We start from the raw sequence: 23,030 nt of genomic DNA on the forward strand, positions 1-23,030 counted from the left end.
TAAGAACGGTTTTTTGTACGGGTTTGCTCATCACACATTAATGTATAGAACAGTGGTGTGATATGGTCAGCTTGATTGCGCTCATGCCCTCAGATTAAATTGGAATAAGCGTTAGGCATACCTAACTGCAGTTCGAAGTGAGTTTAATAATAATAATAATCTATGACAAATATCCCGAATAAATAGACATATATGAGGCTCCCATCTTAACATACTTTTCTTCTGTTTTTTTTTTAAATTATTCCTTCTTCGCGCATTCTGTTCACAGAATGATAAGAGATGCATTCAAATATTTTCAAATCAGCCACATATCGCACGAGGTGTGAAATTGCGAATAGGTTTGTCAGATTCGTCAGACTTTTTACTGAACATTGGACATTATTCACTGAACAATTACGAATTTTTCTCAATAATTCCCAGTACATCATGAATTTTTTCATAGCGATGGTTTGACTAATAAGAAATTTTGGCTTGATAAGAGTGCATTGCTCCGAATTTTGGCGTTCGAATGTGCTGTAATGAAATTAACTTACTGATAAACATTCTTTTGAAATGTGAAGCAATAAAAGTGCCCATCAAAACCAGTCAGAAATGAAATCTGAATTTTAGTCGCACCATGGCCACAGAACGAGTACATCTGTTTGGCACGATGAAATCGTCGAAAAAGTTTCATTTTGGTGTGAACACAATTTTTATCGTTGTCACATTTATTTTCATTGTCATTGTCTGTTTTGTAAAGAGCAGTGCAGGTGCTGAGTACAAAATCGTTGAAACTAAAGATGGAAAAGTACGAGGTGTTCGCGATACTACATTGATAAAAAAAGTGGATTTTGACTCATTCAAAGGCATTCCCTATGCAGAAAATCCGATCGGAGAGTTGAGATACAAGGTGAGTTTTGTTCCACTTTTTCTGACTTTCACAAAAGTGAACTGCATCCAATAAATTATTATTGTAAATAATGATGTTATAAGTTATAACATTTCTTATAATTAAAAGGAAAATGGTTAAATTGTAATTTAGTCAAAAATCGATGCATGCTAACCCAAATTTATGCATCATATTTCGTTCATTGAATTGAAATATAATTATTCATTCAATTTATCGACTTTGTTGATACATTAAATTAATCTCTTTTGTTCCCTATTCCAAAGGCACCTGAACCAGTGAAATCATGGGCGCCAATAATACTGAATGCTACAGAATTTGGAAGCACATGCACACAAATATCATTATTAGCTCCGGAAAATCCGCTGCAACAAAGTGAAAATTGCTTATTCTTGAATGTTTATGTGCCAGGTGAGCAACCAAAAGCTTGGTCGTTGAGACTTCTATGAGTGAACATATTGGCTGTGTTTATCTTACGTTGTTTTATTATCTTTTGTATGCGTTATCTATTTGATTGGTACGACAATTTACTGTGTAGCTGTCAGTGTATCTGCGTAGTATACAGTGCACACTGTGCACAGATGTTAGAGATAACAACGATATTTTTTACGTTAGAAATTATAATTCTTATCTGAATCATTGACAATTGATAACAATTAGTGTCTGTATACTGTGTAGTCACAACCTCGAAACCTTATCAAATTAGTCAATTTCGTTGTTTTATCATCAAAACGAAGATATTTTTTATGTAGACTCAGAGTGGTTTAAATTGATTTTTGATTTAAAACTACGTTATCTATGAGGTTCAATATCACGTGCTACAAGTGAGCTTAAATCACTTTGAATCTATTTAAAAGCAATATGAAATATTGAAGGTTTTAAGTTTAAGCAGTGTCAAAAGAAATCTCGGTCAAAACATTCAAAACTGGTTCAAACTTGAAATAACTTCTAAAAATGGATTAATATTAGCCTGTTCATTCATTGCTCTATATGGAAACTCTCTTCAAGTTCTAAAGTAAAATTCTAATGTTCCTAAATTGGATATTCAAAATGCATTCCTTTCCGCTACTTTCCAGCTGATATTGAATCCGATGAAAAGTTAGCCGTTTTGGTGTACATTCACGGCGGTGCATTTACGGAGGGATCTGGCAATGATGACATGTTTGGCCCCGATTTTCTCATCGAACAGCGTGTAATTTTGGTTACATTGAACTATCGCTTGGGCATTTTCGGATTTATTTCCTTCGAAACGCCCGAATACTCCGGAAACATGGCTTTGAAAGATCAACAATTGGCACTAAAGTGGGTCCAAGCAAATATCAAACAATTTTCTGGTGACAACAAACGTATCACTCTTTTTGGTGAAAGTGCTGGTGGGGTGCTGTCACATGTTCAAATATTGTCTAGCGAATCGAGAAAATACTTCCGTAATGCCATTTTGTTAAGTGGAACAGCCGAATCTGATTGGGGATTTGCAAGCAAAAATGGCCACCGGAGCATTGCACATGAAATTGCTCGAGATCTAGGCAAACCACAAGATTCTATGCAAAGCTTGATTAATTTTTTCAAAACCGTACCCGCTGAATCAATTGTCAAATACGCAAGCGCTGCTTCACTATTCACAAAAACTCCGGTTACAACATGGGCACCCATCCTGGAACGTAAGGGAGTTTTCGAACCACATTATTTGATCTAACCAAGCCAAATATAAAAAAAAAATCTTCTCTAACTGTAATTTGACATTCAGGTGGAGATGCAATACACCCATTCATCGTTGAATATCCGAAAGCCATTTACAATAAGTCCAACATTGACGTCGACACGATGTTTGCACTGTGTTCACTGGTCGGTATTCATACAGTTAACTGTTATTGCTTTGTATAACATTGTTTCATTTGATTCTAATGATTTGATGCAATGATGTTTTATTTGTGTCTCGTTTCGCATTCAAATATTGCATTGGTTTGAAATTACGACACATTTTAATTACCATTTGGTTTAGGCTCTTTAACAAGTTTAATAAATTTGTTTTGAAATATCTTTTGGCAGGAATCTATGATGCTTTACAATGAGAAATTCGAAGATTGCTACGATTTGAAGGGATTTGATCGTAATTTCAGCATAACATTCCCGTTCAGAGGAGCTGACTTGCCATTTGATTCTACGGTGAGTATCACATTTTGCGTTGAAAAACTTTTAGAGATATGTACTTAACTTGGACTGGTTCGAAGTATTTCGCGTTGCCCCTCGTAATTTCTATAAAGTAACTTCTATGCCGCAGCCGTTTAAAAACGAATGAAACATCGTCTGAATTTATGATGGATAATTCATTTAAATAATAATAATCAATTTTCCTTTGAATATATGTAGGAGTATAAGAAACTGGCAGCAGAAGTTCGTTATTTCTATTTTAAAGATGCAGCCATCGATGTGCAAACGTTGAAACCATACATTAGTCTTTTGTCTGACGTTTTCTTTGCATATGGAGTAGATAAAGGCGCAAAGTTACATGCTAAAAAGTCAGCTGCCAAAACATTTTATTATAGGTACAGTTGATCCTCTTGAAATGCATCCAAGTTAATGAACAACGAATATCTGGACCAACAAAATAAAGATACTTTGATTTTTTTTTCAACTGACCTCAAAAATCATCTCAATGTATTTCATTTTATTACCAAAATTTGTTTGATAGATAAAAGCTTGAAACTTTTTAGAAGAATTTTTCCGTTTTTTCAAAAAGAAAAATTTCACAATTTCTCTAGATTTTCGGTTGATTCAAAGTTCAATGCAATCAAACGATGGCATGGTGGTGGGCCAGGCTTTGCAGGAGCTGGTCATGCAGATGATTTGTGCTACATTTTTCGGTAATCCATTGATTAAATACAATTTTTAAGCCTTTTTTTAAAATTGCTACTTTTTGAGACCTTCCTTTCTTCCGGAGAAAATTATTTTTAGTATTAACATTTTACGTATCTATCATATATGAGTGAATATGGAAAAGTAAAATATTTATCATATAAAAACAAATCTGAAAATACAAAAAATCATTTATTGCACTTATACTAAATTGTGTTATACTCAAATTTTACGTGAAAAATATTTTCCACAGTTGTCGTAATGCGCAACCTTTTTACGATGAGGCTCTTAGCACACCAGATGATGAACAATCGAAAATCAGCTTACGAGCAGTCGAAAATATTACAAAATTGTTCGCAAATTTCGCAAAGTATGGGTAAGCATATCTAATGCCCTGAATACAAATTCATTTTTCTACGTTCATATCAGACGGTTGCTGCAAGACCAATACATTACAGGCGATCCTTGTAGCACCGATTGTAATCTGTTGCAAAATATATTGTAACACATAGGATGTTACTATCGCAGCCACAAGGATCGCCTGTAATATATTGGCCTTGCAGCAACGTTGTGGTTCATATATCAAAGATCATCCTCGTCTAATACATGTAAAATAACGACAAGAAACGCCAAAAGTGAGCTCTCGTAGCGGCACAGTTGAAACTAACGAAACAAACACAATTGAACATGTCATTTTTATGTTCAGTGTTGGTTCTGTTGTTTGCCGTATAGCCGGAGAGAGATGTCGATAGCTTAGTGGCATTGAATGACATTCAACAACCATGTCAAAGATATTGTATATCCAAAATGAACAAATTAACGGTTTCTAGTCAATTGTTGAAAGTAATCGTGGGAGTTTGAAGTATTTACCAAAAATGTGAATAGTTCTAAATGCTTCGAAAATAGCTTCGAAGACCACTTATTTTACTCCAATAAAAGAAAAACATTGAAAAAGCGAAAGATGGAAAAAATAAACTGAAAAAATGTCAATTGGTATTCTCGAAAATATTTTATAGAGAACCAACTTATCAACAGGAGCCAATTGCCGGATTTTTGCCCATTGATGACGACCAAGTGAATTTCCTCGATGTAACCAACGATGGATTGATGCCGGGTGTAAATCCAAACCAAAAGGCAATGGAGTTCTGGGCACATGTTGAGCGAGAAGTTCAAGAAATCCAGGCAAAGTCCAAGCAATTTGTTCACGAGGAACTTTAACCACAACTATGGGTCTCATAAAATATCTTATTTGGATTTTTCGATGCAAAAATCATCTATTAAAAGAAAAAACCAAAATAAAATGTTTTTTTTAAATATTTTTTGAAATTCGTCAACATCAGAACCCAATCAGTTTCCTTTCATCAAATTGTGTTGGTATTTACTTTGCACGTGCATTTCACATGTCTGACATTCAAAAAAAGAATAAAATAATTAAAAAATGCTGTCATTCAAACGAGAATCCAAAATTCCAATAGCATTCTTTCATCATTATTTTCATGTTTAATAAATAAATCGAAAAAAAAAATGCAAATCCAAATTGTTTTCTTTGTTGTCGATGTTTTTGCACGTGCATTCGAATTAGATGAAGATAAAAAATGGCAAAAAGACGGACACACAAATGACCAATTGGCTGGACATATTGCTAATCCGGTTGGACAAAGGGCATTGTGTGTCTATGATTGCTTTTTTTGTGTCCTCTGTATACCTTAAATTTCGTGTGACATACAAATTCCCTTGGATCTCATAACGTTGAGTTGGAATCTAAATTGAATTCTATTGTACGTATCGTCGAGCCAATCGAGTGTAATTTTGAAAATTTTCCTTGCATTCTTTTGCATGGTGCAGCATGAAAAATCTTTCAATTTCTATTATACCGACTATCTATTCAAGTTATTCATGCGTGCCATTTCTTATTTGGATTCCGATTCGTACAAAAGGTGAGAGAATAACGTTTTTAATTCCCGTTTTCTGTGGGAACCGTTGATTGACACAAAGGCAGACAGAGAGAGAGAGAGAGAAAAAAAAGAGTGAAGGTTGACACAAGAAATGGGCAATAATATCGATAAAAACCGGCAATAATCAGTAACCCTTTTGTGATATATGGCCTGTGCACTTCACAATTGACATTCGATTGATGGCATACTCTTTTTGCCACTCTTTTGATGCCAGTTCAGTTAATCGTTGCGGTATTGTTCTCGGATTTTGTGACATTTTTACACTACGCAAATCGTGTCAAATGCAATTGTTTGCACAGTTTTGTTTAATAAACCTCTGGTTCAAAATCAAACAAATACATTTTTTTTTAATCTGCACTGCATTTTAATAATTTCTTCTGCGAAACGAACACAAAACCATCGCTTGCTTCGAACGATCGAACCGAAAGTGAAACGAAGGAGAAAAAAAAACGGAGAAAAATGACATGTGTGAAAAGAAAGAGTTTCAATAAAAATATTAAATCGTTCGCAGAATTTTTGACACTTTTTTCTGGTTCTTTCTCTTCCATTTTCATCTTTCCATTATTATGCGATTGATTGCCACTTTTGGGTGGAAGTTTCATTTTCTTTTAAATTCTCGATTGTTTATCATCACACCTTCGAAAAACAGATTGCTCACTCGTTTTCTTTTAACCAGAATTTTGATATTGGCCACAGCTAATCGAGATTATGAATCGACAACTTGAGATTTTTTATTTTGCAGCATCAAATGCAGCGTTGAGTTGCTCACATTTTTTTTTTTTCATCGGAAAAGAGTTGCTCGAGAAGAAAAGGCGTGAAGTTTGAGGGAATTTTGGTTTTGTCTTGATGTTTTTCTTTTCATTGTTTATCAAAACTTTCACATTTTTTCGATTATTCGATATGTTTTTTTCGGCTTTGGGCTGACCAAACATTTGCCTTTGGGTTTAGGTTCTAAGCCATCGCTTTAGATCGACTTTTAGTAACGATTTTATTTCAATGAAATTTTCGGAATAAATTCAATAGTTTTCAAGGATTTTTTTTGAAAACTCCTGCAATTTGACTCAATTTTCTCAAATACTTCTCCTCATAAATCATCAAACGCTTCTATCTTTCTTCGATATTTGTCATAAAGTCATGTAGTTTGTAGCCCTTGTTCAATGCGTGTAACTATGAATTACTTACTTGACGACTTTTTACTTCAGATATATACTTACTAATGAACTCAATGTCTTTTATGACCAACTTTTGGTCCAATTCAAGCTAAATCGTCCGATTCTATGAAAAAAACTTAATTAAAGGCAATATTATCAGGGAGGACCATAAATTGGTGTATCTGATTAATACCGAAAAACAATCGATCGATTCGAAATACAGTAAGACGGAGAACTTCTTCTTGCTCAATATTTGATCTATTGAAACTGTAGCAGTCAAAAGACGTTATTTTCCTCTCTGTTTTCATCCAATCCTGATGTTCGACCAAAGAAAACATCCTCCAATAATCTAAAGATTAAAGCTCTTATCGTCAATCGTCTAAATCGATTCAATAAAATATTCGTTAAGCAACAATTTGCTTGACTTTTTGTGTAACAATTGGGTTTTGCCGATAGTTTTGTCTATGAGCAGCTTCTTAAAGCGAAAAGAAATGAGTTGACAAATTGCAATCAATTCTTAAGTCGTTTGTAAGCCGCATAAGTAGGTTTTTGTTATTTTCCACCTTTTTTTTAGATCAATTGAAAGCAGAACGATCAACAATAAGCTACCGAGAAGCAATTACTTTGTGTATGTAATCTCTGAATGTTTTATTCAAAACAAATGAAGACTGAAATGGTAAATATTTTTGGGGAATTTTTCACTTTTCCTCGACATGTCAACCAAATCGCTCTATGACTCGTTTAGTGCGATTTAGTTGAAAAGTCGAGAAATACTGAAAGAACTAGACTTGGAATTAATTTTTAAACTTCATCCACAAAAATAAGGTGTTTTCAGGGAAAATTATAACTTTAGTTCGAAACAAATTAGATAGAACAGTTATTTATGACTATTTATATTATTTTTAAATCCCTTTGTGTGAGTTTAAATGGCAAAATCTATCATGTCAAATGAATTCAATGAGTAATCGAAATGACCATCGCCAAAAAACCGCAAGTCATCGAAGGGCAGATGCATTTTACCACTTTTCGATCGCGTGCCCATTGATTAGTTGCAAAATAGAGTTTTTTGAATTAAAATCTTCAACTCACGAAGCCGACTGATCGACCACTGGAATGGATCGGACAGCTGTTTTTAGCACACGACTCTGTATTGAAATTTTGAAAGAATTCGACTTTTGATTGAACTTCCAAAGAAATCCGATTGCAATTTGTGCAAAGAGTTCTTTCCCGCTGTCTCATTGCGGATCCGTTAATCTCTGGTCAAGATGCACAATCGGCCACAAGTCCATATTCTCCGAGAAGAAAGTTGCAAGATGCAAACAAAAATCCTTTCTTTGGTAGAAATGCCAAACAAATTCGAAATAAAGTCATCAATCAATCAATCATCTGCTTCGACTTTCACACATGAAGATTTCCTCAGAAAAGAACTACGGTTTTCATATGTGTAAACCAAACATTTTGTTCGATAGAAGACATTTGGCCGAGCATCAATTAGCCGTTTAAAAACATGGACCGGAAAAGCATCATTAGAAATTGAGACGTCGACTTTCTTCCCATTCTTACGAGAATCAATGCAAAAAAATGTCATCAAAAACGGGAAACGAATGACCGAAAGTTGTGTGTGGTGCGATAATCAGCGTGGAATATTGATGAGTTTTAAACTCATTATGTCGCATAGACAGATCATAGGCAATGGAATCCACTTTGATTACAAAATATACCAAAAGGTTCAAAAGCGGAGAAATCAGTAAATATTCCGAAAGACTCACAACGATTTGTTATCTCAATTTAACTGTAAAAGCGAAGAAGAACATGTTGAGTTGATCAGACTGAGGCAGAACATTCCTTCCTTCCTGTTTATTCGAAATATCAGACCGATCCATTTCAATTTGAATTCGATCATCAATTTATCACGGCACGCTCAGCATGAGGAGTTTTGAAAGGAGGATTTGCCAATGAAATTAGGCTTGCGGTAGATCGAGTAGCATCACTGATGATGTTTCGATTTTAAGTCCAACTGCAATTGGAATAGCATGCTAGTAATTTGGTCGTGATTGCAATCAAAAGTTATGATTCACAACGATTGATTTTGTCGTTGGAATGGAAAAGTTCAAAAACATGTGGAAAAAAATGTAATTCAAGTCCCCTTGGATAGAGCAGTGCTCTAATAGAGCACTAACATTTATTTCATAGAGAAACTTTTCTCCGAAGCAACTTTGTCATCATAACCGAAATTGGTACAATATTAACTCATTCAAAGTGTTTATTATGCCGGCACTTCCCGGAATCTTCAATGGTCTCGTTCAAACCTCATTCAATGCATTGTTTTACCTAATGTTTCTAGAGCAGAAAAGGATTTTTCTTCGACTTTTTGACTCGTTCGAGTCGAAGAAACAAAGTTTTCAGTATGTTGTTCCGAGTTTCATTTATGGCATGCAAAAGAGTTTTCAGGTAGCGGCAAGGGCTTCGAATTTGTACATTTCTGAATGTTTGTCAAGCACAAATCCTTGCCTTTTTTAACAGATTCGTCTCATTCTTTCTTTTTTCAATATCTTCTCTCTTTTTCTTTTCATTTCTTCTCTTCTATCACTCTCTCACCCATTCAACCTATTTGCCTCTACCTTTTTCCCTCTCTTTCTCACTTTTCTCGTTTTTTCTATCTCAAGCAGAGAATTTTCTCATTCTCGCCCGTTTTTTTTTTCACTTTTCTTCATTCAAAACGTAAACATTCGCACGATATACAACTCAAAGTGATCGTTATGCAAATAAAACGTCTATTTGCAATAGTGACCATTCCTCATCCAAGTTAAAAGTTTCAACAATTGGCTATTTTTCGAGTGCAACAAAAACATGCATCTGAAGGCAGCCAAAGCGTTTTGTGTTTTGATTCGGATTGGGATTGCCGAACTAAGAGAAAAAATAAATAAATGTGCAAAATGGGTGAAATGTGACAATGTTGCAGGACCAGCAGATGGAACGCTAAAAGGGTGCAATTCGATCCGTTTTTCTTTCTGCCTGTGGTCATTTCGCATCAACCTTTAAACAGCAAATCAAATTTTTTGACTCCTTCCGAGAAGGATTTGCAAAATGCAATGCGAAATGTGTATGCAAAATTGTACGGGAAATGAACTAGCACCCATATGAACAAAGGAAAACGAGTGAAATGCGCAAATTAGCGTCATAAATGACACACACACACTCTAACCCTAACTCTCTCTCTCTCTCTCTCTCTCTCTCTCTCTCTCTCTCCCTCTCTCTCTGCAAACGCCCAAAAGGAACAATGCACAATTCGACGTATGCGCATGACCAACGGTCAACTTGCATGAGACTTACAACAAACAAAATATATGTTGTTGTATGCATATAGATATTCAAAACAAATGAAACAATGTAGAATGGATTGCAGGCAAAAGGAAAATGAAGAACATAGAATAGAATGGGCAAAATGAAGACACTTTTAAATTAATGACTTTTGCATGACATTTAGAGTTTCTTTAGGAGAAACTAAATTCTGGCACTAATTTGAAATTGTTGAAGAAAGTTCAAATTAATGATATTTTGATACTGGAATATGGAAAATTGTTCGTTTGTATTTTTGAGCTAAATCGCATCTTCTTAAGTCTGTCGCGTATGGGAAATTCGCAACTCATCCTCAAAAAACATCATTTACGGAGAAATCCCAGACTGATTCAGTTCAACGGACTAATTTTTACGATTGTCACTCTTTCTTTTATCAAATTCCATTTAATATTAAATTAAAAAGCATTATAAAACACTTTTATAAGGGTCAACAATTTTTAAAGCGTTATTAAAAAGCATTATAAAAACTGTTGTGCCGCTCGGGATTTGCTAAGACAATTTTTTGTCCTATAATTATAACTGTACGTAGCTCAGCTTGACAATTACGTCAAATTTACTCATTCTAATGGAATTGTTCACAAGTTCACACTGAAAATCGACTCATAGCGACTGAAATTGGCCAACCTATGCAATATGGGAATGTATTTTGTTCCATCATAGGCTCGATCATTGATCTTCAGTAACATGAATTTTCAATTGGAATAGACGTTGGTTTAAAGAACTTTAAACCGATCTCTCAAGACAAGTTGATGGAATAAATGAAAATAAGACAAACAAAAATCAAAAGAATAAAGAAAAAAATGAAAATAGGTGAGTAAAAACCAAATTCTAGGATATAAGACTGAAATTATGAAAAATGACAATGAATTCAAAAATGTTCTCAATTTTCCAAAACAGAAGAAACGATTTTCATACATTGTGTTTAAGGGCTCTCTATTACAATTGGAACAATTCAAGTTATTTCCGAAATTTTCGCATTTCTATCAAAATCGTCTTTATTATTCTCTTGCCTTTTATTCCGTGAACCATCTTCAATCAAGTAGATTTACGGATATTTTGGTATTTGATGCTATAATTAAAACTAAAGCCCAATAATCTCATTCCGTATAGTTTGTGCAAGGTCCAATTTTCCAAGTTTTCTATTCTGATTGTATGCGGAAATGATGTTATTGAATTGGTGTAGGGATTAGGCAAAAAGTTAGAGGAAGTTGTTAAGAAACATGTCTTAATGCGTCTATTGTTCAATCAAAGCGAATATTGTTCATTTTGCATAACCGAAAGAGAGAGAGAGAGAGAGTGACCGACCATACAAAAAAAAATGTGGTACAAACCAAAACGAAAATTTGGTTCTGTTCAACAGCAATTGATGAGTCGAAATGACTAAATAATTGCGAAGAATGTTCTTCGTTTTGTTTGTATTCAAGCAAGAGATAAGATCGATGGTTATGGCATTTTGTGAACGAAGACAAGAAAAAAACTAGACAAATGCAACAAAAAAACGGAAGAACAATTACCGGATCAAAAGACTGGTAATCCGGTGCTTGAAATCGTACATATTTTGGTATTACAGGAGATTTGCCACTTTTGTGCACAATCCGACAAAAAAAATGGAGAAAAAAGTACTCAATATGCGAAATATTTTTATTGTCAATTTATGAGAACATTGTCAATATATATCCGAAATATATGATGGGAATAAATGTGATGGACATGAATTTATTAACTATTAAACCGTATGAATATGTGTGTCTTAACCGTAATCATTCAATGGATGTCATCATGATTTACATTTAATCGATTCGCAATGCTTTACAGCCATTCAATCGAAATGCTACTGGTTCTCCTTCTTTGGGCCGTTGAAAACATCAATCGATTCTCTCTTTTCTTTCCCTCTCTATCGGTTAATCTGTAAATAGTTTAGTTCCGCACCTGTCTGAAGTGGGCTTTAGTGCCGTTGTTTGATCCGTTATTTGTTTTCTTTTTCTTGGTTACTCACTACTATGAACGGTAGGTAAAATTGTACATTTGCAAAATGATATGGGCAGATAAAAGCGGAACATTCAATTGAAAATGTGCAAATATCCTGGTTTTATTTGCTCACAATCGCCTATTTCTCTACCTGAACCTCAAAAATGAACAATTGTTACATTCTTTCGACGCACATTTCACTTTTTTGTTCAATAAGCAGATAAAATCACTTCATCGGCACCGTTTGCCCTCTGAATCGATAGCGGTAAAGTGTTGAAGCCGATCACGTGAGCTCCGTAGAGAAAAAAATGCGTTTAATTACAAAAGTGCATCTGCTTTTGGTCTAACATTTGTTTCTATGTGCAAATTGAGGCTTGTTTTTCGGACAAAAATAGAACGTAAAAGTTGCTGAGATTGTCAATTTTGACAATTGAGGCTGTGAGAATGAAAATGGCAATACAGGAATGAACATTCTGAACCGCATCAAGAAAAAAAATTCGCAAAAGTGAATCATGAGTTCTGAATACGCAAAAGTGAACCATGAACCTCCCATGCTGCCCATGTAAATTCTTTTTTCACTTTTGCATATTCAGAACTCATGATTCATTTTTGCGAATTTTTTTTCTTGATGCGTTTCAGAATGTTTATTCCTGTACTGCCATTTTCATTCTCACATCCTCAATTTATATTCGAATTTAGCCGGTCGGTCCTGAAAAATTATATTAAAGATTGGTTCATTCGGCAAGTTTTTGCAAGCTGACGATAGACTCTATCAGATGGAGTCGTTACTCACGATGAAGTCGTCATTTCGACGATAAAGTCATCATTTCCATCATTGAGTCGTCATTTAGAAAGGAAGACCGCACTACGACGTGCAAAATGCAAGAGATTGCGATTCGACATCACTCCTTCCATTCGAATTTTGACGTGAATTGAATTGCATTTAATCCGAATTCATTAAGGTCCTGGCTCAGTAAATAACATGAACTTCATAGCACCAACGATTGTTGCCGAGCATTGTCTCTAAGTCTACCAACTTAGCATTGCTAACTTTAGCTCTCATTGCATTGCTTTCAATCGAGTTGATTTGTTCAAATTTCGTATTTCGCATCCATAAAACCCTCCATTGAAATGCGTTCGAATGTGGTTCACCGAGCGAAATGTAACTGTATTGAACACAGTGCACAACCGAACGGCACTTACAGAGGCCCTCACACACTTCGGCATTTATTAAATCAATCGATCGTTTCGGTCGACTAACATTGCCGATGGTGGATTAACCATTGGAATATTGGCAAACGAAGAGAAACACCCACACAAATAACACTCTTCAATTCGACAGATAAATGTGGACAAAGGCATCAAAAGATGATGAATGTCGTCGATGAACAATGGCATATTTTATTCTTCACTGTGGTGGCAATGCATACATACACTGGCCTATGAAGCGATGATGAATTAATGTGAATCTACCTCTTTTCTCTCTCTCTCTCTCTCTCTCTCTCTCGCTTTGGTCGCATTGTCTTCTGCCCAGAACCGTATTCAAAATATTGAGTCGAAATTACTTCAGCTTCGATCACTCACTCACTCTCAATGCTTCGGTCGATTCTCTAATTTCCTGCTGTTGAGAGGCAAACCGAACACATGTGAAAAATGTGCGATGTGTGTGCTTCGCTCTCGGTCGGCCAATGTGTTTTTAAATCGATTCGAAGCAAATGTGAAATTCAACCCCTTTTCGAACATGTTGACACATCTTCTTCTACTCATCATTCCGTTTTTCCGTGTGATTGTTTGCATTTCCGAGGAAAAATAACGGCGCAAAGCGATATAATGTTGTCGTTGGTCCGCTCAATCCGTTCGGTTTTTATGTTGAATGCGGTCATTTTTACAACGCACGCACCCACAATCGATGCCAACAGGATCGTGACACGCATTTATTATTTTTTCTGTCTCGTGGCTTAATGAAATAATCAAATTTAATTGCAGCCCGTCTGTCATCTTTGTGTCAGTTCGAATGCAATTTTCAATGGCTTCATTTGGGGGACACTCCGGCTAAGTGGTGCAATAGAACAACAAAGTCTTTTATACACTGCTTTTCTTTTTCTTTTAAATAAAGTCTTTCATTTATTTTATTCTCCTGTCCTGGTCGGTTAAGTGTACGATGCGCTGTGGGCGTTGAAGTTTTTTTTGCGTTGCATTTCAGACAAGAAGTGATGTTCGATGGAGACAAGAAGTGTTTGACTTTCTTTTTAAGCCTCGAGAAAATAAACGTGCGGCTTTGTCTCTTTATTGTCTCTTTGAAGAAGAGACATTCTCAAAAAAGGAACGTATCTAATGTGTGGTAAACATCTTGAACAAATAAAAATGGTCGATTTTTTGTGTACTGTAATAATCTTAGAGATGTGCTTTGGGTCTAATGCAATTCGAATGACCGATCATTATCGTTGTCGAAGTTGACTCGAACTGCGACATACACACACACCCATGCATGTGTAATAATAACACACGCAAGCACCAAGTTCAGCAGACGATGTCATTGAATTCAATGCTACCAAGTTACAATTACACTGTGATCTAATCACCTTATGGGAGGCATTTTATAACAGTTAAACACAAAACAACTGCTTGACTATCTGACTTGTCGGTATTGTGGCCAAAAGCACACCTAATTACAATGCTTGTCAACATCAACGACAAATTACCCACAAAAAGGTGCATCGGGTTTGCATCGATTACATAAGGGACTCATTTTGATATAGATATTTGTTTGCATTTTGGTGTGTATTGCGTTCGCACCCAATTGTATTAAATCATGCATGGCGAACATGACACTGAACAAACCTGATTGTGTCGCACATCAAATGGGCCTCATTGATTGAATAATAATACAAACAAATCAATACCGTTTGTGTATCGGGCGCTTGGTGCAGCCAATATGTTGAATAATAGGTTATAATCCTGGCGTAAAGTGCCGATCATGAGGATATAGTGCCTGTTTTGACAAATCATCAAAGGCAATTTCGACCTCTCTCATTATTGGGAGTTTGTTTTTCTTTTGACTCAGTGGTTTTGGGTTATAAACAACCAACAATTACCCACAATAAGGTGAATAGAATAAATACAAGAACATGTTCCAAAATAGGTGTCTAGAATTCGGCATAGTATTAGCTAAAAAAAATTCCCTTTTTTCAAACATGGACCAAAATGCCCATTTGCAATGGATTACATTTGAATGTTATTCAAAATGTAGCATAGTTTATTCTTCTTAATCAACCAAATTTCGGGTTTAACCCATAGTAATCCAAAACAATAGACGAATACACCATAAAAAAAACTCGTTAGAAAAAATGACACAAAATTAGTAGAGTTTGGTTTCGATGCTGTGATTCTTTCGAAATTCAAAGTTCACAAAATCATAAAATGAGAAAATTAGCCAGATTTTAGCTTGAAAATTGACATTTCGACGATTCCACACGAAATCGACCAAGAATTGGATCGACCCTCTCCGAATTGGCTGAAAATTTGCTTGGAGTCTTGTTTTCGGTAGAAAATGAGAAAATCAAAATCTTAGGCCTGTAAGTGGCCAACATTTTTGAGTTCACCCAGTGTAAATTTTTCGAAAAATTGAAAAAATCGAAAAAAGGGTTTGCGCCAACTGAAAACTAACTAAGAAGTAGTTGACACATTACCAAACCATTGGTACCGTTGGAAAGATAATTGATGAGGCTATAAAAATTACGAAGTCACCTTTGGGGCCTCCAAAAATGGAGTCAAATTACTAAAAGTGAAATATCTCAAAAGAGTGGTGTTTTTTTGACATGTTTTTTTTGCGTTTTTTTTACACTCAGGTGGCGCCGCTTCAGATGGAAAAATAAAATTTCGTGTATAACCCCCATTCAGTTCGTGTATATGGCCTCGGCAAGTGAATCATATATCATTTTTCACCGTTTTTATGGGAAAAATGGTCGAAAATGGCTTCTTATGACATTTTGATCTGAGAAAACTGCTATTTTTTCGTCAAAATACATGAAAATATGAACATTTGAACATCGGTTTACCTATAAATTTGGTCTGAAATCGACATTTCTCCATAAAGAATGCGAATGGTCAAAATCCGCATACAAAATCACACTTATGGCATAGAAAACTCACCTATGGTGGCCTGGTATGAGTCTATTTCCATGTAATTTTGAGCGAGGAATCGATTTAGTCTTATCTCAATCCCGTTTGATGAACCTAAAAGGCCGAAAAATGCATCTGATTCGACCGATGTTTTCAACTGGCGATTTTTTTCATATTTTTGTCATTTTTTGGGTTTGTTTTCGTCCATAAATTGTGTTATCTTATGAACATAACAGCCTAGTAGATCATAGACACACATGACACTTGACACCTAACACCCGCTAAAAAATACGCAAAGGGACAAAATTAATGGACAACAACTCAAGTGGTTTGTTTTTATTCTTTTTATTTAAAATTGTCTCTTGAAATATATTCTGAATTTTCGGAACATAAATGTAGTTTGGAGTAGAGTGCACTAAGCGATGCATGCCTCGAAGAAATCAACTTGGTCGACTAAAAGGGGAAGGTGACTTCGTAATTTTTGTAGCCCCATCAATTATCTTTCCAACGGTACCAATGGTTTGGTGATGTGTCAACTACTTCTTAGTTAGTTTTCAGTTGGCGCAAACCCTTTTTTTCGATTTTTTTCAATTTTTCGAAAAATACCCTACACTGGTAGGGATTATATTATATAAGTTGATTAACACAATTTATGTAGGAAAAAAAAAGGGTTTGCGCCATATAATATCAATTGTGAAATTTCATTACACAGTGTGTGATAAAATACCCTACACTGGGTGAACTCAAAAATGTAGGCCACTTACAGGCCTAAGATTTTGGTTTTCTCATTTTCTACCGAAAACAAGACTCCAAGCAAATTTTCAGCCAATTCGGAGAGGGTCGATCCAATTCTTGGTCGATTTCGTTTGGAATCATCGATTTTTAGAATGTTTTCTTTTTGAATTGAAGTTTTTTCTTGAAACTTTGAAGAAGTGTTAATATGCTGGGACCTCGGAGCTCCAAATTTTATTGAATCGACTCAAAAACGACTCAAATCGACTAGGATCATCGTGAATTGACTAGCATCATCTTGAATCGACTTGAATTAACTAATCTACTTGAATCGACTCAAATCTACTCAAAGCGACTTGAATCGGCTTTAATCGACTAGAATTGTCACAAGCGATCGATTAATGTCGGTGTCTTCATTCAAAATTGGGGGTTTCAATTCAAAACTAAAGCATTTTTGGTTCAAAATTGAAAATAGTTAGACTTTTGACTCTCGGTTCAATCGACTCGATTGAAAAAAGTCAAAGATTGGAAAAATATCAAAGTATGAAGTAAATGACTGGATTTTGGATAGGATCGGAACAAACCAAACGAAAAAATCGTCTTTACTTGAATTAAAGAAGTATTTTAGTTGAGCTCAAACCGAATATTCGAATATCAACAAAATAATTTCGTTGAAATTGAAAGAAAAACATCCGAAATGTATGCATCCTAACAAAGATGAGAGAAGAGATCTCTTTTTTACGTCGGCGCAGTCAAATCCAAAACATATGTAACCTCAAGTAAACATCAAACTAGGCAAGAACGCAAACACAGCGCATAAATTCATTACACAGTACGTCGAATGGTTCATTGGCAAATACATACTGCTCACACTTGTGTTTTTGCATGCAAGCGTCTGTGTGTGCGTGTCGATTTGATACGACAACCAAATGTCCAGCATTAGCAACACACCGATGTGTTTGTCTCTTTCAATTGAAACACATCGATGTTTGGCCGAACCATGGCGAAAAATCTAGTGCAACCGAAATAGAACGAAAGTGTATGAAAATGACAGAGAGAAATTGTAATTATGATCATGAACGGCTTATGAGTGCCAAACAATGGAAAGGGTCCGATGTGTGCATTCTATTGTTTGTGTTTTGGAACAGAGAGTGAGCGAGAGTTTTTGTCATAAAAATCCGCATATTGAAAAAAAAAAAAAACACATCATATCGTTCTGTTGTTCTCTCCTTTTTCGCCGCTTGTTTTGGCCGAAATGGACAATACAATGCATTTCACAGCATTCGTTTTGCTCATTCTTCCACTTCTTCTTCTAATCTCTCCAGTCATTTGGTGTGTGTGCGTGCACACACAAACCAAATGACAAAATGAGACAGAGCAACACAGTTATTCACTTGTGCTGTGCCATTTGCCGTCTCCGTTTCTCCTTTGCGGGTGTCATTTGGCTATGTGTGTTTTTTTTGGCAACAGCAGACGACGACAGCGACGAGACGAAAGAGGTATAAGAGTGCGCATACTATACCGAATTTGGTCAGTTTGTAGATAACACATGAACAGTGCAAATGCCAAGGGGCACATGCGTAAACCCATTGACAGATCAATTTGCACCACATTTTATTTCGGCCCGTCGCCAACTATTTTGCGTATTATTTTAAAGAAATCAGTTTTTGTGCCACCTTTTTAAAAAAAAAATCATTTTTTGATCAACGCCAGACGAATGAACGCCATCAACGCTATCGCCATGATTAACCAAGAACTTCTACTCAAAAATCTCAAAAGTGGTAAGTTTTTTTATGTTTTTTTTTGTTGAGTGATACGACCAAAGTGTTATGTTTTTTTGATTTGATCTTTTATTCAATCTGTGAATTATTCTATAATTTTGTGTGATACATGTAGAAAAATGTTGATAGATTTGAGATTTTCGGTGGAATTTGTAGGTTTTCTGTGATAAATTTAGTTTTTTTCATTGTGAAAAAGTTTTGGTTTGAGTTTGGCTCTTGGCTTCCGTGTTTTTCAGTAGAATATTCAATTTTTGACAAAATGTTTGACCTTCGGTGACTTTTGGTCAATTGTCATCGCAATTGATTCGGTTTTAATCGATCAATTTCCGTAGAAAAACAATATTTTTGTTCGAAAAGCTAAAAAAACTAAGTATTTCCATTAAGAAAATGGTAAATTTTCATGACATATAAGAATTAGTCGCATATTCTGATAGCAAAGCCCATATTTTGATTAGAAAAAAATCATTTTTTCGATGCAAAAAATCATTTTAAATAGGAAAAAACAAATTTTCTCATGGAAAAATATCCTGTTTTGATTATCTATCAACGAAAAAATTCCATTTTTTCTACAAAGACTTCAATTTTCAAGCAAAAAAGAACTTTCGCGATGCAAAAGTATTCCTTTCAATTCAATTCAATACTCAAACGATCCGCTTGATAAAGAAATATGTCAATTTCTAACCAGAAAACCATGCAATATTCGACAGATTTGGTTGATATTTCAACTTGAGAGCTTTTTCCCCTAGCTGAGACCAAACAACCGACCGATTTCATTTTTCAGACATCCACAATCGTATACTAAAACTCTTTTTTCCCGTCTATCTTTTCAGAATTGCCGCGTCAAATCAAATCGGAGAAAATGCTGAGGGACAGCTACATGGACACGAGTGAGCTCTCCGGTCACACTGAGGCGCCGATCGATTTGTCTCGTCGCTGTGATTCGGTGGAAACACGCAAAACACCATCGCCATACAATTCATCAGCATTTGGTGAAAGTTCACCAAGTTTATTGAACGAGTCGCCAACCTCGTTAACAAGGTCATCCAGTAGTTTTGGTATGGCATTACAACACACCCGCTCCGATACACCAACGAATCGTTATCAAACCAACGGTTTCCTGCAACGCAGTTCTTCGTCATCTTCTCGATTCCCGTACGAAAATGAACGTACTCCATCACCAACCGAATCGATTCCAATGCACCATCGTTTCATGCGTGAACAATCCGTGAACAGTACCGACGACGAAATTAATCCATACATTTTGCATGCAGTAGCATTACAACAAAAATTGCAAAATATTCCCGCAACCGTGTCAACCAGTGGCCAATTGTCTCCAGATTCGATGCAGTATCCATTGGTATTGGGCCGCGATGGAAAAATGGCTCGACCATTCAAAGCCTATCCACGTGATCCATTGACTATTTCCGCCACCATTCCAACATCCGATTCACTCAACGATCGCATGTCGACCGAACGATTCAGCGTATTCCGTCAACAAATGCTTGAACAAATCCATGCGGCCAACGGAGGCCGACCCACCGTTACAAATCCCAAAATGCGACGAATTTCCACGAAAAGTGAACAAAATGCGGATGTGGATTTCCAACAGAAACAAAACATCGAAGCACAACATCAATTGAACAATCAGTCAGATTCGTCGTCGAGCGGCAACATGAAAAACGAACAGCTCAAAGACAATGCTTACTTTGAACGACGCAGAAAAAACAATGCGGCCGCCAAAAAATCGCGAGACCGTCGACGCATCAAAGAAGATGAGATTGCTATTCGGGCCGCTTTTCTCGAGAGGGAAAATTTTGAATTGAAAATTGAATTGGCCACCGCCAAACGACAACTTGCCAAATTTTTAGAGAAATAATTTACCTTTTTTTTTAACTTACGAACTAGACGTAGTGTTCCTGTGTTATACATAGATTTTTAATCATTCGAAATCGAACAAAAAAGAATTTTTTTTTAACTTTATTTTTGCTGTAAACTATTTCGCGCGTAGGCCACATATCGAATAGGGATTAAAATAAAATAAACATAGATTTTTTTTAGAGAAATTGAACAAACAAACAACCATTGATGTTTATTTTGATGGGGTTTTTTCAGACTTTTTTGGACAATTGATTGGAATTTCAAGTCGATTTGTAGTTGATCGCAGTTCGAATTTTGTGTTCCTGTTTTGGTTTTTGGAAGGTAATGTTTTGACTTAGGACTAGCTGCTTGAAATAGCTTTTAACAGCTCTCATAAACTTGTTGAATCGTTGGATCTTCTTCAATTTTTCTTCCCATTTACTTGAACGTCCCTTCAACGGGAATTACGCGTGGTTTTCCTCGCCAATTTGTGCCATTGTCAGACTTAGCTCAAACTCAGTGGTCGCGTCGACTTCAATACTTGCAGCATATTATTCCGCAGCAATGGACTCATTGAATTTTGCTTATCGATCGAAGCTGGCTGAGATATTTCCTTGCCCAAATGATACAAATCAGCGAAAAAATGTTGCTGAAAACGAAAAATATTTTTTTTAATTGAAAAAATAACATTTTATCCACAAAATTATTTTAGTTAATTTTTTTTTTGTGAATTTCGTATAAAAATTTGAAGAAATATAGGAAAATTTGGACTTTTATTCAATAATTGAACCAAATATTCCACGAATCAATTAGAAGGGAATTTAAATAATACCAATTAATTGTTATCGATTGCTGTATAACAGAAATTTTTGAAATGATTCTTTAGTTTTGATTTATAAATTCCAAAAAATTATTTTATGTTTGAATAAAAATATTGCTTTGCTGAACACACATGTTCGGGAAGACACGTGTGCCTTCAATTTCAACTTACATCCTGTAATGCAGTTGGATTGAAACTCGTCGACACTTCAGTCGATTCAACTAGAATGGCCTTCAATGGAGTCACGAACAATGTTGAAAATGTTGGCTGAATCAGAATGGGAGAGATATAGCGATATTTGGGTTATTTGATTCAATTCAAAGACGATGAGTTTCGTAGTTTTGTGACACTGAACTAAACACTTATTACACACAAAAATATTTTTTCTAGATAACTAACTTTCTCTTGATAGACTTGAAAAAAAATTTCAACTGTTTGATTTACATTGAATTAATTTTGTTAAAATTTAATTGAATTGAGTTAATTTGAATTGATATTCATTTACTAAATTTTTTTGTGTATTCAAATTTATTTTAAACGAACCATTTTTCTCTTTTCAATCACTTCTCGCACTAATAAAGCCATTGATCGACTGTTTAGTTGGGCGTTCCATCGAGACCACATGAAATTGTGCGTGAGACCGAGATGTGCCATGCAATCGTACAAATGGAATTCCATAATGGCATCTTTTTCACACAAAGCTTCATTAAAATAAAAAAGTCAATTGATGAGATATCAGGTTGGAAGCACTGGACATTTTAATTTAGGAAAAATTGAATAAATTAATTGAAAAAATTATCATTTTGCAATTGATGTTAACCTATAAATAGTGAGAATAAAGAAAATCGACAAATATTATTTTCGACTTGAAGCAAATGATTTACAATGTGAGATTTACCTTCGCAATAGCAAAATGCATCTTTATCTGGAAATAAATTGATACCCGATTTGTATAAGAGATCTTTGAGCTCTTGGAACGTCATCGTAGAGCCCATGGCATCTTGGATGAGCGGTGCAGTTCCTCCCTTTTTAAATTAATATAACAATTGAATATTCTTATTCTTCGTATTGAATATTTTTTTTTCTCTCAATTTTTATTTAATTAAACCCCAAATAGCGATATCTGTAAATTGTTGTCAACTTTTGTTGTGGATATTAAGTCATTGCCTTACTTGGAATGAATTCAAAATGATTCCATTTTCAGTGATGATTATATCGATGCTAACTACAGATGCTGTCAAACTGTAGAAAATATGGCCAGATCTATTATATTTTCAGAAAGATAAATAAAACAATCAAAGTTTACATTTTCCAGCAAAAGTTGATCTTTTTTACTGAATTTCCAACAAAAAGTTCAAATATGAATAATATACATTGTTATATGATAGAAAAAAAATTCAGACAAATTTGCATTCGTTTGTTTTCATTGAAAATTTTCAGATTGTGACTAGTGTTGGCTTCGAACGTTCGTTCGACCGTTCGACAACATAAAAACAAATTGTTTTGTTCGTTCGTTCGTTCGAAAGTTTTGTAAAAACTTAT

General features: G+C 35.2%; 3 protein-coding genes across 3 annotated transcripts in view; 2 read left to right on the forward strand and 1 right to left on the reverse strand.

The window, feature by feature from the left end:
• Positions 1 to 624: 624 nt before the first annotated feature.
• On the forward strand, positions 625 to 5,085 carry LOC129568116 (esterase B1-like). The gene is made up of 9 exons (XM_055445681.1): positions 625 to 889; positions 1,153 to 1,297; positions 1,963 to 2,547; positions 2,634 to 2,731; positions 2,936 to 3,052; positions 3,257 to 3,432; positions 3,649 to 3,750; positions 3,996 to 4,118; positions 4,759 to 5,085. The coding sequence occupies exons 1-9, from the start codon at positions 650 to 652 to the stop codon at positions 4,958 to 4,960; spliced, it is 1,788 nt and encodes a 595-aa protein (XP_055301656.1). The 5' UTR covers positions 625 to 649; the 3' UTR covers positions 4,961 to 5,085.
• Positions 5,086 to 18,269: 13,184 nt separating this feature from the next.
• LOC129568122 (protein giant-like) lies at positions 18,270 to 20,890 on the forward strand. The gene is made up of 2 exons (XM_055445690.1): positions 18,270 to 18,811; positions 19,642 to 20,890. Exons 1-2 carry the CDS (start codon positions 18,748 to 18,750, stop codon positions 20,685 to 20,687), a joined length of 1,110 nt encoding a protein of 369 aa, XP_055301665.1. The 5' UTR covers positions 18,270 to 18,747; the 3' UTR covers positions 20,688 to 20,890.
• A 76-nt stretch (positions 20,891 to 20,966) lies between these two features.
• The window catches only part of LOC129568099 (dynein axonemal intermediate chain 7), an 11,960-nt gene continuing 9,896 nt past the window's right edge, over positions 20,967 to 23,030 (reverse strand). The window contains exons 12-16 of the mRNA XM_055445659.1: positions 22,661 to 22,751; positions 22,387 to 22,513; positions 22,032 to 22,189; positions 21,660 to 21,755; positions 20,967 to 21,317 (exon numbers count right to left, since the gene is read on the reverse strand). Of these exons, the coding sequence (XP_055301634.1) occupies positions 21,174 to 21,317; positions 21,660 to 21,755; positions 22,032 to 22,189; positions 22,387 to 22,513; positions 22,661 to 22,751 (616 nt within the window). The 3' untranslated portion in view covers positions 20,967 to 21,173. The remainder of the gene's footprint in view (positions 21,318 to 21,659; positions 21,756 to 22,031; positions 22,190 to 22,386; positions 22,514 to 22,660; positions 22,752 to 23,030) is intronic.

Source organism: Sitodiplosis mosellana, unplaced genomic scaffold, assembly GCF_009176505.1.
Source record: "Sitodiplosis mosellana isolate CC-2019 unplaced genomic scaffold, AAFC_SMos_1.0 Smas_scaffold_16, whole genome shotgun sequence".
Taxonomy (NCBI): domain Eukaryota; kingdom Metazoa; phylum Arthropoda; class Insecta; order Diptera; family Cecidomyiidae; genus Sitodiplosis; species Sitodiplosis mosellana.